Source organism: Micropterus salmoides, unplaced genomic scaffold (assembly GCF_014851395.1).
Source record: "Micropterus salmoides isolate LMB-PRFRI ecotype aquatic unplaced genomic scaffold, ASM1485139v1 Ms_hic_scaffold_12, whole genome shotgun sequence".
NCBI lineage: Eukaryota > Metazoa > Chordata > Actinopteri > Centrarchiformes > Centrarchidae > Micropterus > Micropterus salmoides.
The window spans coordinates 5,030,495-5,049,188 of record NW_024040263.1 but is presented as its reverse complement, the minus strand read 5'-3'; the positions used below and the strand labels follow the sequence as shown (position 1 = coordinate 5,049,188).

Below are 18,694 nucleotides of genomic sequence, written 5' to 3'. Positions count from 1 at the left end.
GGGAAGTGAAGCAGTGAGCCCCAGGCAAGACACATGTAACACACACTCTCACACACACACACACAAACCATTTAGTTTCCTACCTCCTCCTTTTGTCTCATCACAGGGCTTCCAGCTGAAATGAGGAGGGGCTGGAAACTTTCCCACCTCAACCACTGGTCCACGAATTCATCACTATTTCAGCTCATTTGAGTATGAGGCAGGTATGATTGCTGCATATTTTTTGGATTACACTTAATAGTAACTTAAATTGTAGCTTTTATGAACAGTGCATAACAATTAAGGACACATTATGATGTAATCATCTCCTTACTTGTAAGTAGATGTAGGGAGTTTGATACACAAGTGTTTAATTAATGTATTTGACACAATTTAACCTGATAACAACACAGTTGTAATAATATAAAATATAGATTCATGTTTAATATAAACATAAAAGCTGAAGGTTTTTATTTACATGTACTGATTATATATTTTTTTTTCAAGAGATACAGCTGAAAAGTGAGCCTTGATTTGAGATTTTTTTTAACGCATTTATAATCAGTTTTCAAACCTGCAATTGAATATTTTGTACATGAGTATAAACAGTTAAAAGTTTTACAAAAAACTAAGGATTTGAGTTGTGTGTAATAAAATATCATTAAATATGATTATAGCAATGTTATACTGTGTTATCATTTATAAAATAGGAACTCCAAATTATGGTTATTGTTTGCGCTGAACACATAACAGATTCTTGTTGGTGTATTAAAATAGGTGATTTTCCCAAACGGGGACAAAAAAGCCAAAGAACGAAGTGAAACTGGAACTTCTGTGTTTTATTCCATTTGTAACAACGCTAATAATTAAAACTTCAGCCCTGCAATAGAGCCTTTCTCAACAGTATTTTGTGTTGCTGGCTGCATACGTTTAAATAAGGATGGTAGTTTTTTTAATTATCGTTATTTATTTAATATTTGTTTTTCAGAGTCCTTTAACGAACACCATTTCCCATAAGCCCTAGAACTAAACTTCACAGCTGATAAGAGAGGTGAATGTTCTCTGTAAAGCTTTTTAAACAGCAGATTTTACAACTCAGAAAACTTAGGAGAGCCTTGGTGACTTTTATAGAAACATAAAACCAAGTGACACAAGTGCCTGCTTGAATGACGCTACAGCCAGGAGACGGTTAGCTTAGCTTAGCATTAAGACTGAAAGCAGAATGAAACAGCTAGCCAGACTAAAAAAATACTACTACTACAAACAAGACATAACATGTTAATTGGTGAGCTTTAGAGGTGCAGGCAGGTGGATTGTTTGTTTTTTACTAACCTTTGGACAGAGCCAGGATAGCTCTTTCCATCGATTTCCAGTTTTTATGCTAAGCTAAGCTATTTATCTCCTGGCTCTAACTTAGCTTCCAGATATTATAGTGGAACTGATCTTTTCATCAAACTCAGCAAGAAACCAAACAAATGCATGTTCAAGTGTTAACATTTTGGGCGTAGCAGCAGTAACAAGGCAGACACAGCAGAGGGAGTCTGGTAGGCACCAGTGAGTATATTATCAGTTTCCAGTCGTACAGGACAATTACACAATCCACAAAAGCATCTCTCTCATCCAGAACAATTTATCCAACTATTTCTCTGATATATAGAACTCAATATATATTTTTTGCTCTGTCATATCTCTTGTTATGACAACACTGATTTGTCACCATTACCATCATCACAATAAGCGCTTGCTTTTTTCACCTGGCAGAATCATCATCTTTATCAGCGAGCATCTTTATACAACAGAAACAAATCTGTGACGTCACCAAGCAGCTGCCTCCCTTTTTGATACAAGCTCAAAGAACATGATTTGACACATTTTACTAACCGGCATCGTTACACAGTTACAAAAAGATAATACAACCTGCCTCACTATGAAACACACGTCTTCTCAAACAATTCATTTTATATATGAAAATGACTTTCCAAGGGTACTGTATTGTTGGAGAACAGATAAGCTATAATGCATATTCTAATAATTATACATATACTGCAAAATGGCACAAGATGGCTTCCCTTCATCACAGTTGTTGAGGACAATATTTTCCCACATCCTCATTATTCTAAACCCTATTTTGGCACTTTTGGACATCCTGTTTTTGTAAGCTAACAAACTACCAGCTTCACGAGACTCAACAAGACTTTGTCATACGTGAAATTCTCCAAAAATGATTGTTTACAAGCTAAGAGATACATGCCCTCTGTCATTAAAAACACAGCGTAATGTGGTGAATGTTCTAAATAATGAATCAGGAGAAAAGTAATGAGCTTTCAATCAAAAATCACTAACTAGACGCAGACTTTCACTCTTGCAGACTGCATGTATAAAGACTTGTATTCTCTGACTGGTTAAAAATTAAATCCGCAAAAATTTGAAGATAAGCTCACCACAACGTCCTATAGACAAAATTAAAAGTCAACATTAGGAAACTGATTAGTACTCAAACAATCATAGCAAAGCAGTTGGTCAGTTTTCACTTACACTGTATGAATATTACCAATATGTGATCATAGTACTCATCAAGATTACTGATAGGTCGTTATAGTCAATATGCAATTACAGGGAGCGTGACACAGAGACGGAGCAGGTTCAGGTCGGCCCTGAGGTTGGACTCAGGCATGAACCTGCTGGTTTGAGCAGCTGGGCAGCATTCAGGAGCGACATATCTGCACTAAAGATAGAAATACAGCCAGCAGAGCTGATATGAAAGCAAGTGTAACGTGACATGTTAAACCAAAGCAAACCTGGAAACAGCTGGAAACGAGACTAGTCTCCCACTGGCAACTTGACATATGAATACGGGATTATTTCTCCTGATTGTTAGCATTTGAGCACCTGTGTCTGTATTTCCATCTGAACATTATTTAAAGAAATAGTTTGGCATTTTGGGCTTATTCTGGACATTTTCTTTCCGAGAGTTAGATGAAAGGATTGATATCAATCTCATGTCTTCACGTTTGGTACAGAGTTGGAGCACGGAGGCCATTAACGGGAAACCAGGGGAAACAGCTAGCCTGGCTCTCCTCAAAAGTACAGCTGCCAGGACTAAAGTTTACTAATTACGATGTTTTATCTCATTTCCTTAATCCAAGTACAAAGAGAAATGTAAAAACAACAATTTGCAACAACCTGCAAAGCGAGAGTCACGTGACTGATGGTGGTAACCAAGCAAGACAGCTTGTGATGTGCTTGCATGCTTACTGCTGGCTGACTACTACTGGCTGTGTGAGCTTGGCGCGAGTCTTTTGCTAGGCAACAGACCTTCACATCAAAGAATTTGACAAAAATTTGACAACAATAAGAATCTACAGCCATGCTCTGTGGCTCTGTGAGGCTGTACGTAGGCACAGTGGTGCTCTGAGCTAAATGCTAATGTCAGCATGCTAACATGCTCAAAATGACGTTAACGTACTGATGTTTGGCAGGTTAAATAGGTTAATAACGCTCACCATGTTCATCTTAGTTTAGGGTGTCAGCGTGCTAACTTTTGCTAAGTACAGCTGATGATGATGGGATTTTTCCCCCCTTGATTACAATTGAATCACAGTGATAAGGTAAGCTACTGCTTTATTAAAAACTAAACATAAAGAATAAACACGACTGGATGATTAACAAGCTTTTTTCCTGTCATTGTGGACAGTTTTACTTTCATAGGCAGTTGTTTGCGCTTCACCACTGATAAATTGGTACCAGTGGACAAGCTAGCAGTACTAACAATAAGTAGCTTTCTAATGCCTTCAGCTGTCTCCGTCTGTCATGTGACCCATGCCTTGCTGGTTGAAGCTGTTGTGCGACAATTTCCCGGTTTAGAAATTGGCGTGTTATTCATGTCTTTTGGTGATATCAGGCTGCCCAGTTTTAGGAGGAGTTATATGGTGTAACTCCCTAACAGTCTACCCAGCACTTCTCTGCAACATCTCTGCTCACCCCATACAATGGTTACAAAACTTAACTTCCCCTTAAACCCTTATTTTTTTTTTTACTCAGAGAGTAGTTTTTTTTAGAGAGCTAGGAGTTGTTTCCTCCTGCTTCCAGTCTTTATCAGCTCTGTAATTTATGCACACACAGACCGACTGATCTTTTCATCTAACTCTCAGAAAAATAACCCCGAATATGCTTATTTCCAGAAATGTTGAACTATACCTTTAACGTTTCACCTTGCCGAATCCAACCTGGATATGACATCAATTTTTTAAGTTTTATCTTTTTTGAGTATGTTTCCGAGGTGTCGGGGATAACTAGTGCAGCCCAGTGATATGAGGCATGGTCAGTGAGTTGAGTGAGGGTACTCAGGGTTAACAAATGAGAAGCCTTGGAATTCTTCCTGGTCCAGGTTGGCTATAAGCTCCTGATCTGGGGGGGTCAGCTCTGGGAGGTGGCGCGTGAAAAAGCGATCAAAGTTCTCCGCATCACGCCCACACTGCCGTGGAGAGGAGAGGAGAGAGAGATGGAGAAAGAGATAGGGGGATGGAGTGAGTTTGATGAGGGATGTGAAGAAAAAAAGGACAACAACAAACAACAAGGAGAAAAAAAGAGAAATACAACTAAAACATGGCATCAACCAATCAAATCATTCACAGCCGAAACTGTGGATTTCAATTGGTCCGTGTGTGAGCCAGTGACATCTTAGCTTCATCATTGGTGACTACACTCAAAAATCTCAGCTCTGCATTTGTCAGAGTAGTGAGGAATGGCAGGCGATGCTTGGGTTCGGGGGATGAGCGGTCTAATCGTTATTAGTATATTAGTATGTTATTTCCTTCCTTAATGAAACTAATATCTGAGGTAATCAGTGATGTTAAGGTAATATTCAACAGCTGAAGAGAGTGGATGTCTAATATACTCACAGCTTTAGGTTTGAAAGGCGGCTGGACCTCTTTATTCTCCAGTTTCTCCCAGTCTATATAGCGGAAGAAGGCATGCTCCTTGATGTCCCTCTCCCCCTCTGGGCCACAGCCAAGACGCTTACCTGGGTGTTTGGTCATCAGCTAAAATCACAAAGTGAAAGGAGTTTGGACATGTACATTGTATGCTTCAAAACCTTCACTACAGTTTGGGGGCACGGCACATTAAGGGGAAGGGGGTAAATAGCATGTAAACTCAGTTAGAGCTAGACAAAACGCCACAGATTTTACACATAGAAAAGGTCTGTTGTCTGTTCTTGAGGAGCTGTGTGAAAAATATGTATAAAGCCTTTTGTGGTTCCAGCTGCGTGAAGTCTGACAAATTAATTCTAGTGATGTCACTTGAGTCGGCATCAGTGCAGGCTGAAAACTAAAAGTCTGAAAATCGTAAAAGGAGTGGAGTGTGGAATCAAAAAGAAGTGACGTTAGCAGACCTCTGTAGCACGCTCCTCATCTCTACTGTCTGTCGAGATGCACTGTGGGCAATGTAGGCGGCATATTTTGACAAAGAAGAAAAAATTATGCCAACAAGGAAACGCCAAAATCTACAGTTCTTTGAATGGCCACTTGAGGCTGGCTCCAAAAGTGAGTCAATCTCATGGACCCCAATGGTTAAATGCCCAATTTTAAAGCAGAAATAAACATGTTTACAGACTCCCCTCTAAATAGCAGGGTATGACCTGCAACAAATGTTCTTGGCCAAAATCAACCCAAGGACTGCATCTTAAATCCCTCAACCACAAGTACATCCTAATATTATCAACTGTCTAACTGGGCATCGGCATGTACTATATTAAAAAGATGCATTCTTTCGGTTAGGGGTAGTGGAGAATGATAGTTCAGCTTTGCTGTAGCCTCACTATTGGATTCATTCTTATACACTTCCACAAAGAGACCTTAATGTGACGTGCTCCCCAGTTTTCAGAGTTGACAGGGAGAGTTTAGGAGACAGATTAGGACTGAGTTTTTGAGCATTTGAGCATGTGCCCTCACCCCCTTGCAGATAGCAACAGCTTCTTTGGACATGGATTTAGGGTAAGAGACATGATGCTCCATGATCGACTGGAACAGCTCATCTTCATCCTCCCCATCAAAAGGTGGCTGGATGGGCACAAATATACCTTTCAGTTTTTCAGTTCTTGTCACAATTATCTGTTCTCAATAAAAACAAAGTATCTTCAATGAATGCATACAAACCTGTCCAGCAAGCATTTCATAGAGCAGTACTCCAAAGGCCCACCAATCCACAGACTTCCCGTATGGCTGATAAGCTATGATCTACAAGAAACAGTGGTAGAGTCTCGAGTGTTATTCAAAAGTTAAAAGATGTTTAAAAAAAACACCAATCAACTATCTCACAACACAAACACACCTCTGGAGCGATGTAGTCTGGTGTTCCACAAAATGTCTTTGTGGTAATTCCATCGTACATGTTCTCTTTGCACATGCCAAAGTCGGCTATCTTTATATGGCCTTCAGAGTCCAACATCACGTTATCCAGCTTCAGATCCCTGAAAACAAATACACAGATTTATTTTCCACACCTGTTTCAGAAAGCGGGATTAGAGAAAATTCTGAGTAAGTTAAGCCTGAGATGAGGGAAACTGGGTTTTCTGTTTCAGAGACGAGAAGATGCCGTGAACAGGATAATTTGGAAAACCTCTGACTCCTCCCCTCCTGCGGAGCCTGAGGCGGCTGTCTGACACACCATTTCATTCCCTCATTCAGGCTGTCGATATCAAAGCACATATCTCAACGCATTTACATCTTTAAAAACTCTCAAATCCCAGTTGGATAGGCTATTTAGTTTTTCATCCAAAAACATTATCTGGAACATGACCGCTTTTATCATCATCGATGTAAGGACAGATCAAAAGCTGTTAGCAGTAAGCACAGAACAAAATCTATGTCGGTGACACTGTGACAGTCGCACTGAAAGCACTTAGGCTACTGTGGGCTACATTACTACAGTAATCACTGTTTAAACTAATCTTTAACCTAGAAAACTGATCAATGAACAGTAATCTTTCATTTTGTAGTCGCACTGATTAGAACAATCCTATTGTAGTTATTATACTGATAGATAATGTGACTATTTCTGAGTGAGCATGACTGTTGTGCAGCTGAAACAAATAGGCCTAGATGTAGTTTAAAGTGAGTTTTTCCATTATTACCTACATATATTCTGAATGTGTTTTGACAACATTAATAAAATACGAAATTAGCAAGATTTTATTAATGTGTTCCAGTCTGGTAAATGATGAATGAGCAACGCTGTATAAAAAGTACTAATGTTACCGTATTTATCCTTCCTCTTCTCCTGCGTTTTAACATAAATAGCCTATCATGGTCAGCGTTGGCACACATTCATATTTCTAGCTCCACCCGATTAAAATGGAGTCTCTGCCTTTATTTATCTGTTGACATGGTGAATCGTAGTATCGGAGCTCCAGTGATGATGGCTTTTTTTCCATCCCCACGCAAGCACTTCTATCCGGCTAAACATACTCCAGAGTTGATTGAACTAATTCTGATCAGCTGTTCTGGAACCGAAAACTCAAGAGTTTCCCTCCTCCAAGTCAACTCAGAGCTCAGGGATAAGCTCAGAGTTTGTTAAGCCTGCTTTCTGAAACAGGGCCCTGTGTTCTGAAATGATTGTAAACGGTACAGGCAGACCCGAGCTGATTCACAAACTGACTTACCGATACACAATGCCTTTGGAGTGAAGGAAGAAGAGTCCAATGGCAATCTCTGCAGCATAGAACCTGAAATACAGACAAACACCAGTTTCTAACTATATTTGTGTCTGTATTGATGTAAATACTTCATAATTGCACAATAGGTTTTTGTTTTCATAAATGTTATGTAAAGTCATTTGAGGTTATGTTCAATGCAGCACCATGAATACTGAAAAAGATCACTGTTGTGGTCACTAGCAAAAATAACATTGCTTTTGTATCATCTTGTTTAAGCCTTTTAAGAACTTGCTTTTGTATTAAAATATGGTTTAGTTAAGTGTCATATTAGCAGCTAACTGCCAACATTTTCTTTGATGAGGGTTTTCTAAAACTGAATTAGTACATTCTTATATTACCAGTAAGCGAAATAGACTGACGATCTTGTAACAGTCACATAGTAAGTCCTATTGCTCAACTCTGTGTGTGTGAGCGTGTAAAAGAGAGTATACTCACACAGCATGAGGCTCCTTGAACTTGCCGACCTGTTGGATCTGGTACATGAGGTCTCCTCCATTTATATACTCCATGACAAAATACAATCGGTCCTAGAAGACAGAGAGGATTAGGTAAGGAAGGAGAGAAACAATGATCAGTGATAAAATGATCAGTTGGCAGTGCTGTGTTGCCATGTTTCTGCATGAGCTCATGTTTGTTAATGCAAGATGTGCTACCATGGTTTGGAAACAGGAGTGCAGCTGAGTGAGGAAAGGTGGTTTCCCAGACAGAGCAAGGACTCTCTTCTCCACCATGGTGCACTCAACATCATCGTCCTGGATCACCACATCCTTTTTCAGGATTTTGATGGCGTACAACTCATCGGTACCCTTCCTCTCAGCCAGCATCACCTTAAGGTGCAATAGGAAATAAATGATCTTCAGAGTCGTTTCTTTTTGGTTTACATCCATCGGCAGCCAATTTCTCACCATAAAAACACACGTCTAATAATGTGCATCACCTTGCCAAAGCTACCCTTGCCCAAAACCATGACGAAGTTGAAGTCCGAGAGCTTGACCCGGTCTTGATTGCCATTGCTGTCATACTTGCACATCATGGAGGCAGAAGAAGAGTCTGCTGTCTTCCCTGGACCCACCCTCGCCCTCTGGAGAGAGACGAAATTACAACAAAATCACAAGATTATGGGAATAAATAAACCTGACATTAAAAAAAACACGAACATGAATGATGAAACCTGCTGCTATTTTGTGTCTCCGTTTTCTGCATTTCACCTCAAACTTTTGTCGCAGCTCCTCGTTACCATCCTCTCCATCTGGCTGCACAGGAACATTAAAGTATTCTCCCTCCTCCTGGGAGAGCATCTTAAACCTAAACCCCAGAATAAAATTGGCAATGTCAGATAGAATCCAGGATTATCACCAGGCTATGACCCTTAAATATTCACACCCCTGTTCCCGTTATTATTTCTGTCTACATCTGTGTCACTTTCCCAGTTAGCCACCACCTCCTTTTCCTCATCTTGACATCTTACCATCCATCTACCCCTTGTTTCAGCAGTTCTGAGATCCCAAAGGACAGGGATCCCATGAAGTCATTCCTGCTAGTCAAATCCCAGTCCCAGACTTCCACTGACAGACGGCGGTCTTTGTCACTTTCTTTGAGTTTGCTAAGAAATTAGAGAAAGGGAAGGGGGAGGGACAGTCAGATAAAAGTTCAGATGAAGGATGTTCTTAAAATAGCTAAAAATTAATATCACAATTTTATTTCAAAGCCACATTCCTCATATCTGTTTCTCTATTTAAACTGGTAAACACCTCAGCAATTGACAGTTTTTCCTGCCTGTGCCTTTCCTAGCTGCCACAGCAACCAAGAATAACTACAAGCAAAAACAGGAAAGAGAATGGGGACAGGGTCACTTTCATGAGCTCCAGTTAGCTTTGTGCTTTTGTGATTGAGAATGGGGCCAAACTTGAAACCAAACACAGCTAAATTGCATCAATGCCAAAAATAAGTTGATCAGGTGTGTGAAGCCTCAACTGAGATAATGTACAGAATAAAAGATGTCTCACAAAGTGAAAGTTTCATTCCAGGTGGGGTTGAGGCAACATTTGATGGTTTTGGTCTTCTGCTTGCTCTCACTCTTGGGATCTGGGATCAGCTTGAGCTTGACATAGGGATCTGACAGGCCGTTGGGATCCATGGGCACCAGGTTCTTAGCCTCTTTGACTGCGAGAGGTTGAGGACACAGTCAAAAAAGTGTCAGAAGAAGAAAGCATCCCAAGATAATACACACTTTTAGACTGTTTATTGTTGAAGTCTAGAATTTGTCCTTTCCAGAGGACAGCAGGACGTGAACCTCTGAGTGTTACTGTGAGTCCCGTTCTGGCCTGCCCTAAATAACTCTGGCTACATTTGACAACACTTAACAACAGTTTAGTTTATGTTCCATAATCAATCCACAGCTGTCTGAGAGAGAGAAAGCTGGCACGTGGATGCATGTCCCAGTGGCGATGTGGGTCAATCATTGGATCATTGATCAACTAATGGACTTTCCAGTTTTAGTCTTAGGCTGATAGAGAGCTTTGAGAGGTGCTCTGTGTGTGTGTGTGGTGTGTGTGTCAGAGTGAAAATGAAGAGACAGCACTCACTTGTGACGGTGAGAATGCCGTCAGTGATCTGCGCAGAGATTTGGATGCGTCCTCTCCTCTCGGTGTGATCTGTCCCACATAGGCTTGGGACGTTGGCCACACACCGCTTGTGGATGTTCATCATACAGTCTGAACAAAGACACACAAAAATGCTTGAAATATACCCCAAAATAACCCTAATTATCACACTGCTTTCAGCACTATATAACCAGATTGATAGCTCTTCAGCAATTTAGCGATGCCCTTTCATAAAGTTGGGGGACTTACAAGAGAGAGAATAAAAAATAACTGGTCAATAACAAAGAAGCAAAAGCAGAGATATCTGGACTTCAAGTCCCAAAAATACTGGATCCTACACTTCCCTTTGCTGCAACTGTATCTCAATGGCATCTTTGTATTAGACCCTCCCAGCCTGATAAACATTTAGATCTTTCAAACTCCAAAACCCCAGTTTGTAAGGCAGGCTTTCCTTAGGCCTGTGTTAACCCCCAATGACATCACAAGGGTTATTTTTTTCAGACTTTAAGGAACTCCCTCCAGAGCCACTATGGACATTAATGAAGCTCAGTAGGACTTCCTATGAATAGTATACATATTTTTATGTGTAAAATTGGTTTACTGAAGAAAGAAAATCTCAGAGTTGCTGTGCTGCTCATTACACAAGACATTTTTGTCGCTGTTTCATGTTGACATGAGTGTGCACAAACTACATGGGAGTCTACGAAAAACAGACTAGTGGTTACCAGCGAGTGATGGAGCTTGAGGAGTCCAGAGTTCAATGATCCTCCTCTCCATCGATTGGGTTCACACAATCTGAGGAATGCCTGTCGACCTCTTTGTAGCTATGATGTTTGTTAGTTTTGGACCGTCCATATCCCTCTTCAGAGCCCTGTTTCCTTGTGCGCTGTGTTCAAGCTCGTCTCAAAGGTGCCTAAACTACAAGCGCATCTTGATTTTGGCTACAGTGAAATCAAGAATGTTTGACAAGTGAAGTAGCATCTGGGACAGCTCACAGCATGGTCAGGACATGTCTCAGAACCACTCGAATTAGAGGACTCGTTGTGATGGACACGTACGCAAATTTCATGCCGTCTCAAGGGTTTTTGTCTCGGATCTGAGAAATGTGTGTGTGACACACAAATTGTGGCAAAAACCTGTAATGTAGTCCACACCGGCACCTAACTGGCACATGGGCCATGTATTTGTTCATAAAGGAAACTTTACGCCTAAATGTTAAAACACTAAGTTAATTTATACAGTAATAGTAAGTTTACAATTTTTAAAAAATGATTTTACAGACTAGTGATGGGGATACAACTTTACTTACATCTTGGATTAATTTGCATTGCATACAGCTATACAGGAAAACAAGAAAAATAGATAAGCGCATTCCTAAATGGTGAACACTGGAAAACAAAGCACCCTTTGTCATTTCTCACTCTGTCCACTAGATGTCAGACCGCTCTGATCCACAAAGCTCCACATTTTACTCCACTCACTGGAGGTGGTGCAGAGGTGGAGAGTGAGAACTGAATATTTTAATGCCCTTTCATATGATAACTTCTTTTGATTAATTTCAGTTCATATATCAGTCAGGCAGTGCACTTAAAGCCGGGGTAGAAGATTTAATTCAGAAGCGTTTTTGTTATATTTGTTAAAAATTTTCTTGACATCCTGAGAGCAAGCAATAAATTAACTTCTCTGACTCAAAAATGAAGAAAATAACTGTGGCTGTCGTAGACAGTGATAAGCACGGCGATAATATTTAATTTGGTCCGAATGAAATTATTGAGTGGCCTACCTGCCTGCCTACCTGCCTAAACTCTGCCAGTGTACTCACTGTACATGAAAATGTGTTTTGTGGGACTGGCTTTGGAGGGAGACCTGAAGGGAAAGGGGTGGGATTTTCTAGCTGAAATCTAGCTGTCTCTTGCTGGTTTCTCCAACGTTGCCTACCCCATCTTTAACAAGTCATTTATTTATGTAGCTTCACTTGCTATCTGTCTCCACTCAGCTACACTTGCCATTAAAACTTCATACACTCTAAAGAGGAATGACCCAGAAACACTCAAGTGTTTGTTGTGGCAGAACAACAAGTCTCATGTCATCATGGTGGCAAATCTGAAATATCTAAATCCCTTGCTTGTGTATTAAGAGCTTTGTTACCCTGTTTTAGGCCCCTCCTGTACAAAGCCAGCAGATAGAAAGTAAGGAGCGACTAGATCTGAGTCAGATAAGCAACTTGTGTTTTGAAGAACAGCTGAGAAGACCAATGTGGTTTCACTTCCAGAAAATGAGAAACTTGAATGCTTCACAGAGGGAGAAGATCCCCGATCCCCCTGATTATTGGTACATGACAGTCAATTGTTTCACATTGTGAGACATTTCTAATACATGTAACATTCATACTACAGGCTTATCAGTCAGTGTGATATAAGTGCAAAAAAGATCCTAAACTGGTGCCTTACTCTTGTATCTATTATTCGTCTGGTTGAGCATTAACTCATATTTTTTTAATTCTGGTGTTTTCCATTGTCTAAGTATATCAGCCACTGTGATGCCTCCCATGATTACAGGAAATTCTCCACTTGATATGTTGTTTATTTGAGTCCTCTTCCTGGAGATAAAAGTAATTTCCATCCCAACCAATTGCTCAAATATTCCAAAATTGTTCTCCCAAACAGTGGACACCTTTCTGAATTGTGTTAAATAAGGTGATCCAGTCATTTCAGGATGAACACCATCCACCCACCCATTTTCTTCTCCTTCTTGTGTACACATCTGGTAATTAAATACACATATATAAAAACTGCAGCAAAGACAATGTCAAAGTCCATCAAACACTGTGTACAGCACGCAGGTAAAAAGAGGAACTAATGTTGGTGTTGGCAGAAAACAGCATTGCAGAGATGTTGCCAACTTCCTATTTTATCTCTGTTGCCAACAACAGGCAAATTTGACAGCAATAAAAATGATAACAGCAGTAATGTAAAAACATTTGACTAACTGTTACGAGAATCTGATCATATCTCTGTCTTTCAATAAGCAAATAGTCTATCTATTATATCTAATCTATTGAACTGTCATTATGACTCATGAGCAGGTCTATTATTGTAAATTAAGCATTTTTCATTGAAAGGTTTTAGCTGAACTACAATTCACAACACACATATCACAAGCAATATGTGGATTATAAATGCTATAAAGTAAAACAGTATAAATTATAATGTAATGTTTAGGCAGCCATTTCTTTGTTTTCTAACCAATAGCATTGACTCCTGGTCAAGAGAAATGCTGCAGAATTTGGAGAATGAGAGCAGTGAGAGTAAACCAAAACAGTAAAGTTTTCATTTCAAATTATATTATCAGTAAAATATACGTTATATCACATAGTTGGGTTAAAAAGTTGTATATTGGTTCATATTTTTAAACCAGCTTCCTGAAATCAGCTGGTTTCATGATTGTTTGTGTAAGCTAATATTGTTAATAACTTACCAAAATAACCTCAATAACTTGCATCAATGTACCGATAATTTAAGCAACAGTGCTCTTGCAAATGTTCAACACAGAAACATTAGGCTAACGTACTACTGCAACACTATCTATAGACCATCTTTTTTAATCTGATATATGTGGTGGATGTGATGTTGTCAGGTCACATGACCAACTTGTAAATGTGAACGTGTGTGGACTTTAGCCAGCAATATCAACCGGATGTGTGAACAGACAGACACACACAAACAGATATTTGTGTACATACGGTCACATTTCATGCCCTGGTGTATCAGCCCGTAGAGGAGGGAGCCACAGTGGTCACAAAAGGTTGGGCTGGAGTAAGTGTGGACCTTAAACTTGTGTTTACTACGAGGATCCTGCAGAGGTAGAAAAACAGAGAGGAGAGAGAAGACCCTTGGATTCAATATTTAAGAAGGTTTCAGTAGGGCTTCTGCATTTGAGATGCTTGAACGTCATTTAAAGATTAAAACCTGCAAATTCAGATGTGCCGTTAGGTGGTATTTAAAGGGCTGGTTCACCCAAATTACAAAAAAAACAAACAAAAAAACACATTCTCACTTACCTCCAGTGGGCTCTAACCATGCAGATAGTTTGGGTTTTACTGTATTTGCAGAGGTTTTGACATACGGTATATGCCCAAAAGTATGTGGATGGCAGAACATTGCAGCCACATGTGACTGTTGAACATCTTATTCCTAAAACCATGTGAATTATTATGGTACTATTACCATAATTTTCATGGCATTTTGGAACCTGACTGAAGGAATTTGCTCCCATTCAGCTCAAAGTGTATTAGTGAGGTTGGCCTCTAATGTTGGGTGGTCAGGACAGGCTCAAATTCATCCAACAGGTGTAGGACGGAGATTGAGGTCAGGGCTCTGTGCAGGTCTGTCAAGTTCTACCAAACCAAACTGGGAAAACCATTTCTTGATGGACCTTGCTTTGTGCACCAGGACACTGTCATGTTGAAACACCAAACAAATTGTAACTGAGGAGCGTCGCCTAAACCACAAAAACATCCTGAGATCAAATGCACACTTATACTGTACTTTTGGCCAATACAACAGAGTTAAATGGAATCTATCTATCTATCTATCTATCTATGGAATCTCAATCCTATTAATACTGCCTCCATTATAACAGAGAGCAAAAGTTATTGACACAGAGAGAGAGAGAGAGAGAGAGAGAGAGAGAGAATGGAGTACTGATTGAGTGAGTTTGGAGGATGCTCAAAAATAGGAAACAACAAAACAGCTTGGTGATGTAACAAAAACAAAGACAGAGGAGTTAGAGATTAATAAACATCAGTCATATGACTTCAAAATCCATGCTGACTCACAAATTGTGTGTCTGTCTGTGTGTGTGTGTGTGTGTGTGTGTGTGTACTTGAATGGGAAATATTGGTTCATTAACCTGAGGCAGCCAGGCAGCACATTCTGTCTTTACTGACATGTCTCAAGTGCGATTGGGGCCTGACAGCTCAGCAGGATATAGGACAAGAGGTTACTGTGTGTGTGTGTGTGTGTGTGTGTGTGTGTGTGTGTGTGTGTGTGTGTGTGTATGTGTGTGTATGTGTGTATGTATCTCTAGCACAGGACCTCCATGGAAGTACATAAACACCAAAAGCCAGTGCTGACCTGGCTAATGTTATTAACAAACATCATTCAGCAGCAAAACAATCACTAACCATGTGCATAATAAACAATTAGCTTAAAGACATGAGTAATCTGCTTAACTGTGGCTTCCCAAGCAAATGTGTACATTTTCTTTACTTACATCAGAGTCAGGACCTTTGTCAGCCCCCGGACAGGAAAAGGTAACAAATTCATGACAGCGCTTGTGAACCACAAAACAGCACACTGTGGAAGGAGAGGGGAAAAAAAGTGAATGTTAACTCTTGTTAAGGCTTCCTTGTCAATGTCAAATAAGGCGACACAATAGCAACAAAGAGATTAATCTATACGTCAATTACGAGAGAATTAGTCACTCCACAATATACTGCTCATATTTCAGTTCCCATTTGTTCCTTCCTTGCTGTTGACACCTATATTTAGTTTTATTTCTTCAGTGTAGATGGTTTTATATTTAACAACAGCATGGTGGACTATTTCTTAATCACACCCCATAACATTAAAGCTGCTACAGGAAACTTCCCACGGTGGCAGCTCCAAATGGCAGCAGGCTCTACACCTGGTAATTTGACTGCTTCAAGTTGTGCTAAAATCATTCAGTGTAGTGACTAACTGAAATAAATACCCCAATGCTCTCAGCCCAATATAGAACATGGTTGCTAATCCAGATCCCGTTTATAAGAAAATCCTTTTACTTTATAAGGAAACTAAAGAGACAAATAAAAGCTTAAGATTTTTGGATGGGTGCTCAGTCAACTCACACAAAGGATAGTCAGGTTTTTGTAAAACACATGGGACAAAGTTCAGTTTTGCCGAGTTACTGATGGTCTATCACATGATATTAAGCAGCAGCTCTGCTCAAAAGCAGGGAAATACATTAAAACTCTGACATTACAGAGCGTCTGAAGATGGATGGTCTAACTGAAGTACATGTAATTTACATGTTTATAAAACGGCTCATGTCTGGCCTGCATTCTTGAAGTTGATGATTCAAAGCATTGGTCAGGCAGCCTTGTGTTTAATCATTTCTCAGGGGAAGCATCATGATTCTTGATTACATCCTTGTTCAAAGTAAATTGTGTAAGTAAAGAGCTTAGCCAGGCTACAAAGTTTTACAAACCAAATGTTATTTTAATAAACGTATGAAAAATCTTACGTTTACTTTCACTTTGAGCATTTTAAAGGGCAACCCTGATAAGCTGAAATGGAAAATTTGTTATCAAGTAAACAGTGAAATTTCCATCCATCCATCGTCAACCGCTTATCCTGCGTACAGGGTCACGGGGGGCTGACAGTTAATAATTACTTTCATTATTGATTAATCTGCTGCCTATTTAATGGTGTGTCTATAAAATGTCAGAAAATAGTGGGAAATGTCAATCACAATTTCTCAAAGCCCCAGTTGACATACTTAAACATCTTGTTTTGTCCAACCAATGGTCCAAAACTGAAAGAGATTAGTTTGCCATCCCAGCCGAAGAGAAGTGAGGTTTCTTGTAAGAAAACCAGCAAAATATTCACATTTTAGAAGTTTGGGATTTTTGCTTTAAAAATTAGTCAAATAATTAACTGATGAAAATGGTTGCCAATTTCTGTGGATCGGCTAGAAAATCAGATTTTGCCATCAGCCAATTATGCAGTCACTGTCAAAATTTTAAATCTGGTCTCTCCGCTGCTGTCAGCTGTCTTTCAGTATGAAAATGCTGCAGATGGCATACGTTCTCTCACCTTGTGCTACATCGTGTTGTTGACTTCAAAGCACAGGTCTGTTTCCAGACATGATCCTGTCCTGGAAGATTTGGATCCCGGCAGGCTACCGGAGATCGCATTTACTTATTCAAGCGGAAGGCATAGGACCACTCACTTAACACTTTACAGCAGCTTCCCAGTAGCCAAGCCAGATTTCTTGTTTGCTCAACTTCAAGATTGGGGCATCACTCCAGCCGCAGCCCTTCCTTCACACGAGCTTTGCAAGCTCACGAAACAAGCAACAAGCTGCGATCTGGTAGACCACTCGCTCCTTTCTGGGCAAATCTCAAATGCCTAAGAGATCCAAGAAATCAGGCCCTCTTCAAGTTTCCCAGCTCACCACCGTGCCGTCCCTGGCTAACTCCATGCATACCATCATTGCATGTCTTCAACCCTTGTAGAACGGCCTTCCAGGCTTCTATGTTTCAGCCAGCCTCCTTGCTCACCCTTCACATCTACTTCAATGGAAGTCACTCATCATTCCCTGGCCTCAGCCGGCCCAGGTCCTCTTCTAGGTAGCCTTTGATTGGTGACCTTAATATTAGATATGGATACTTCCAATATCATACAATTCCCAATCTCTTGGACACACAATTTTTAGCGATGGTCGCTGAAGGCTCCCCAATCATTTCCAGAAACTCCTGCAAGAACCTAGGCGACATTGCCTCCCCTTTGTCCCTCAGTGCCTGTTTCAGTCTTCCTCCTCCAAAGTGTCTCCCCTGTGGCCTATGTGCAATAATTTCAAAGAAAATGTCTGTACATTCCCCAACTGCCATTTTCTTCACGTCTGGCAATTGCAGATGGCCTATCACACTCTCTTTCGTAAGAGCATGCTGACAGTACTCAGAGAGGGTATTTTCTCTCCCTACACTGACGCTCTGCTCGAGGCTGTTTTTCTAATGGCTTTCTATGCTTTTCTTAGAGCCTGTGAATTCACTCCTTCCTCTCAGTCACTCGACCCTAATAGAGATATTTCATTCTCTGATTTGGCTTTTCATTCAAATCACTACAGTTTATGCCTTAAGCACTCCAAATGTGGGGTGCTTGCTCTGTAATCAAAGCTTGCACTCTCCCCCTTTTGCCCTTTCAAACCCACGATTAAATACTTACACATTAGAGAGAGCTCCCCCCCCCCCTTCTCTCTCTCTCCCCCCCCCCCCTTCTCTCTCTCTCCTCCCCCCGTGGGAACTTTCCCCTCACAAACACTTGGTTTAACCATTATTTAAGGCAAGTTCTCATCAAAAGCAACAAATCCCCAAAGCATTATTCAGGGCATTGCTTTAGGATAGGTGCTGCTACATCTGCTGCTAACCAAGGCATATCATCTACCACCCTGCAACAAGTGGTGCGTTGGTCGTCCTCTGCTTTCACCTCCTACATTTACCCCAATTTTGTAGGTACTTGAAAGTACAGCTGAAACAATTTGTTGATTAGTCAGAGAATTAATCAGCAGTTATTTTGATAATCCCTTTTATCATTTATCAATCAAAAATGGCAAACATTTAGCTTATCTGTGTTTT

The 18,694-nt window shown here is 40.3% G+C and overlaps 1 protein-coding gene across 2 annotated transcripts in view; it reads right to left on the bottom strand.

Moving 5' to 3' along the window:
• LOC119898769 (protein kinase C beta type-like) overlaps positions 1 to 18,694 on the bottom strand; it is a 34,915-nt gene that overhangs the window by 3,433 nt on the left and 12,788 nt on the right. Inside the window, exons 3-17 of one of the 2 annotated variants that reach the window (XM_038712982.1) lie at positions 15,571 to 15,653; positions 14,039 to 14,150; positions 10,279 to 10,407; positions 9,700 to 9,856; positions 9,162 to 9,296; positions 8,902 to 8,998; positions 8,631 to 8,774; positions 8,347 to 8,520; positions 8,129 to 8,220; positions 7,640 to 7,702; positions 6,310 to 6,448; positions 6,135 to 6,215; positions 5,931 to 6,038; positions 4,881 to 5,021; positions 799 to 4,453 (exon numbers count right to left, since the gene is read on the bottom strand). In XM_038712982.1, coding sequence (XP_038568910.1) covers positions 4,301 to 4,453; positions 4,881 to 5,021; positions 5,931 to 6,038; positions 6,135 to 6,215; positions 6,310 to 6,448; positions 7,640 to 7,702; positions 8,129 to 8,220; positions 8,347 to 8,520; positions 8,631 to 8,774; positions 8,902 to 8,998; positions 9,162 to 9,296; positions 9,700 to 9,856; positions 10,279 to 10,407; positions 14,039 to 14,150; positions 15,571 to 15,653 — 1,808 coding nt within the window. In that variant the 3' untranslated portion in view covers positions 799 to 4,300. Of the gene's footprint in view, positions 1 to 798; positions 4,454 to 4,880; positions 5,022 to 5,930; positions 6,039 to 6,134; positions 6,216 to 6,309; positions 6,449 to 7,639; positions 7,703 to 8,128; positions 8,221 to 8,346; positions 8,521 to 8,630; positions 8,775 to 8,901; positions 8,999 to 9,161; positions 9,297 to 9,699; positions 9,857 to 10,278; positions 10,408 to 14,038; positions 14,151 to 15,570; positions 15,654 to 18,694 lie in introns of those variants that run through there. The other variant, XM_038712983.1, reaches the window with a different exon arrangement.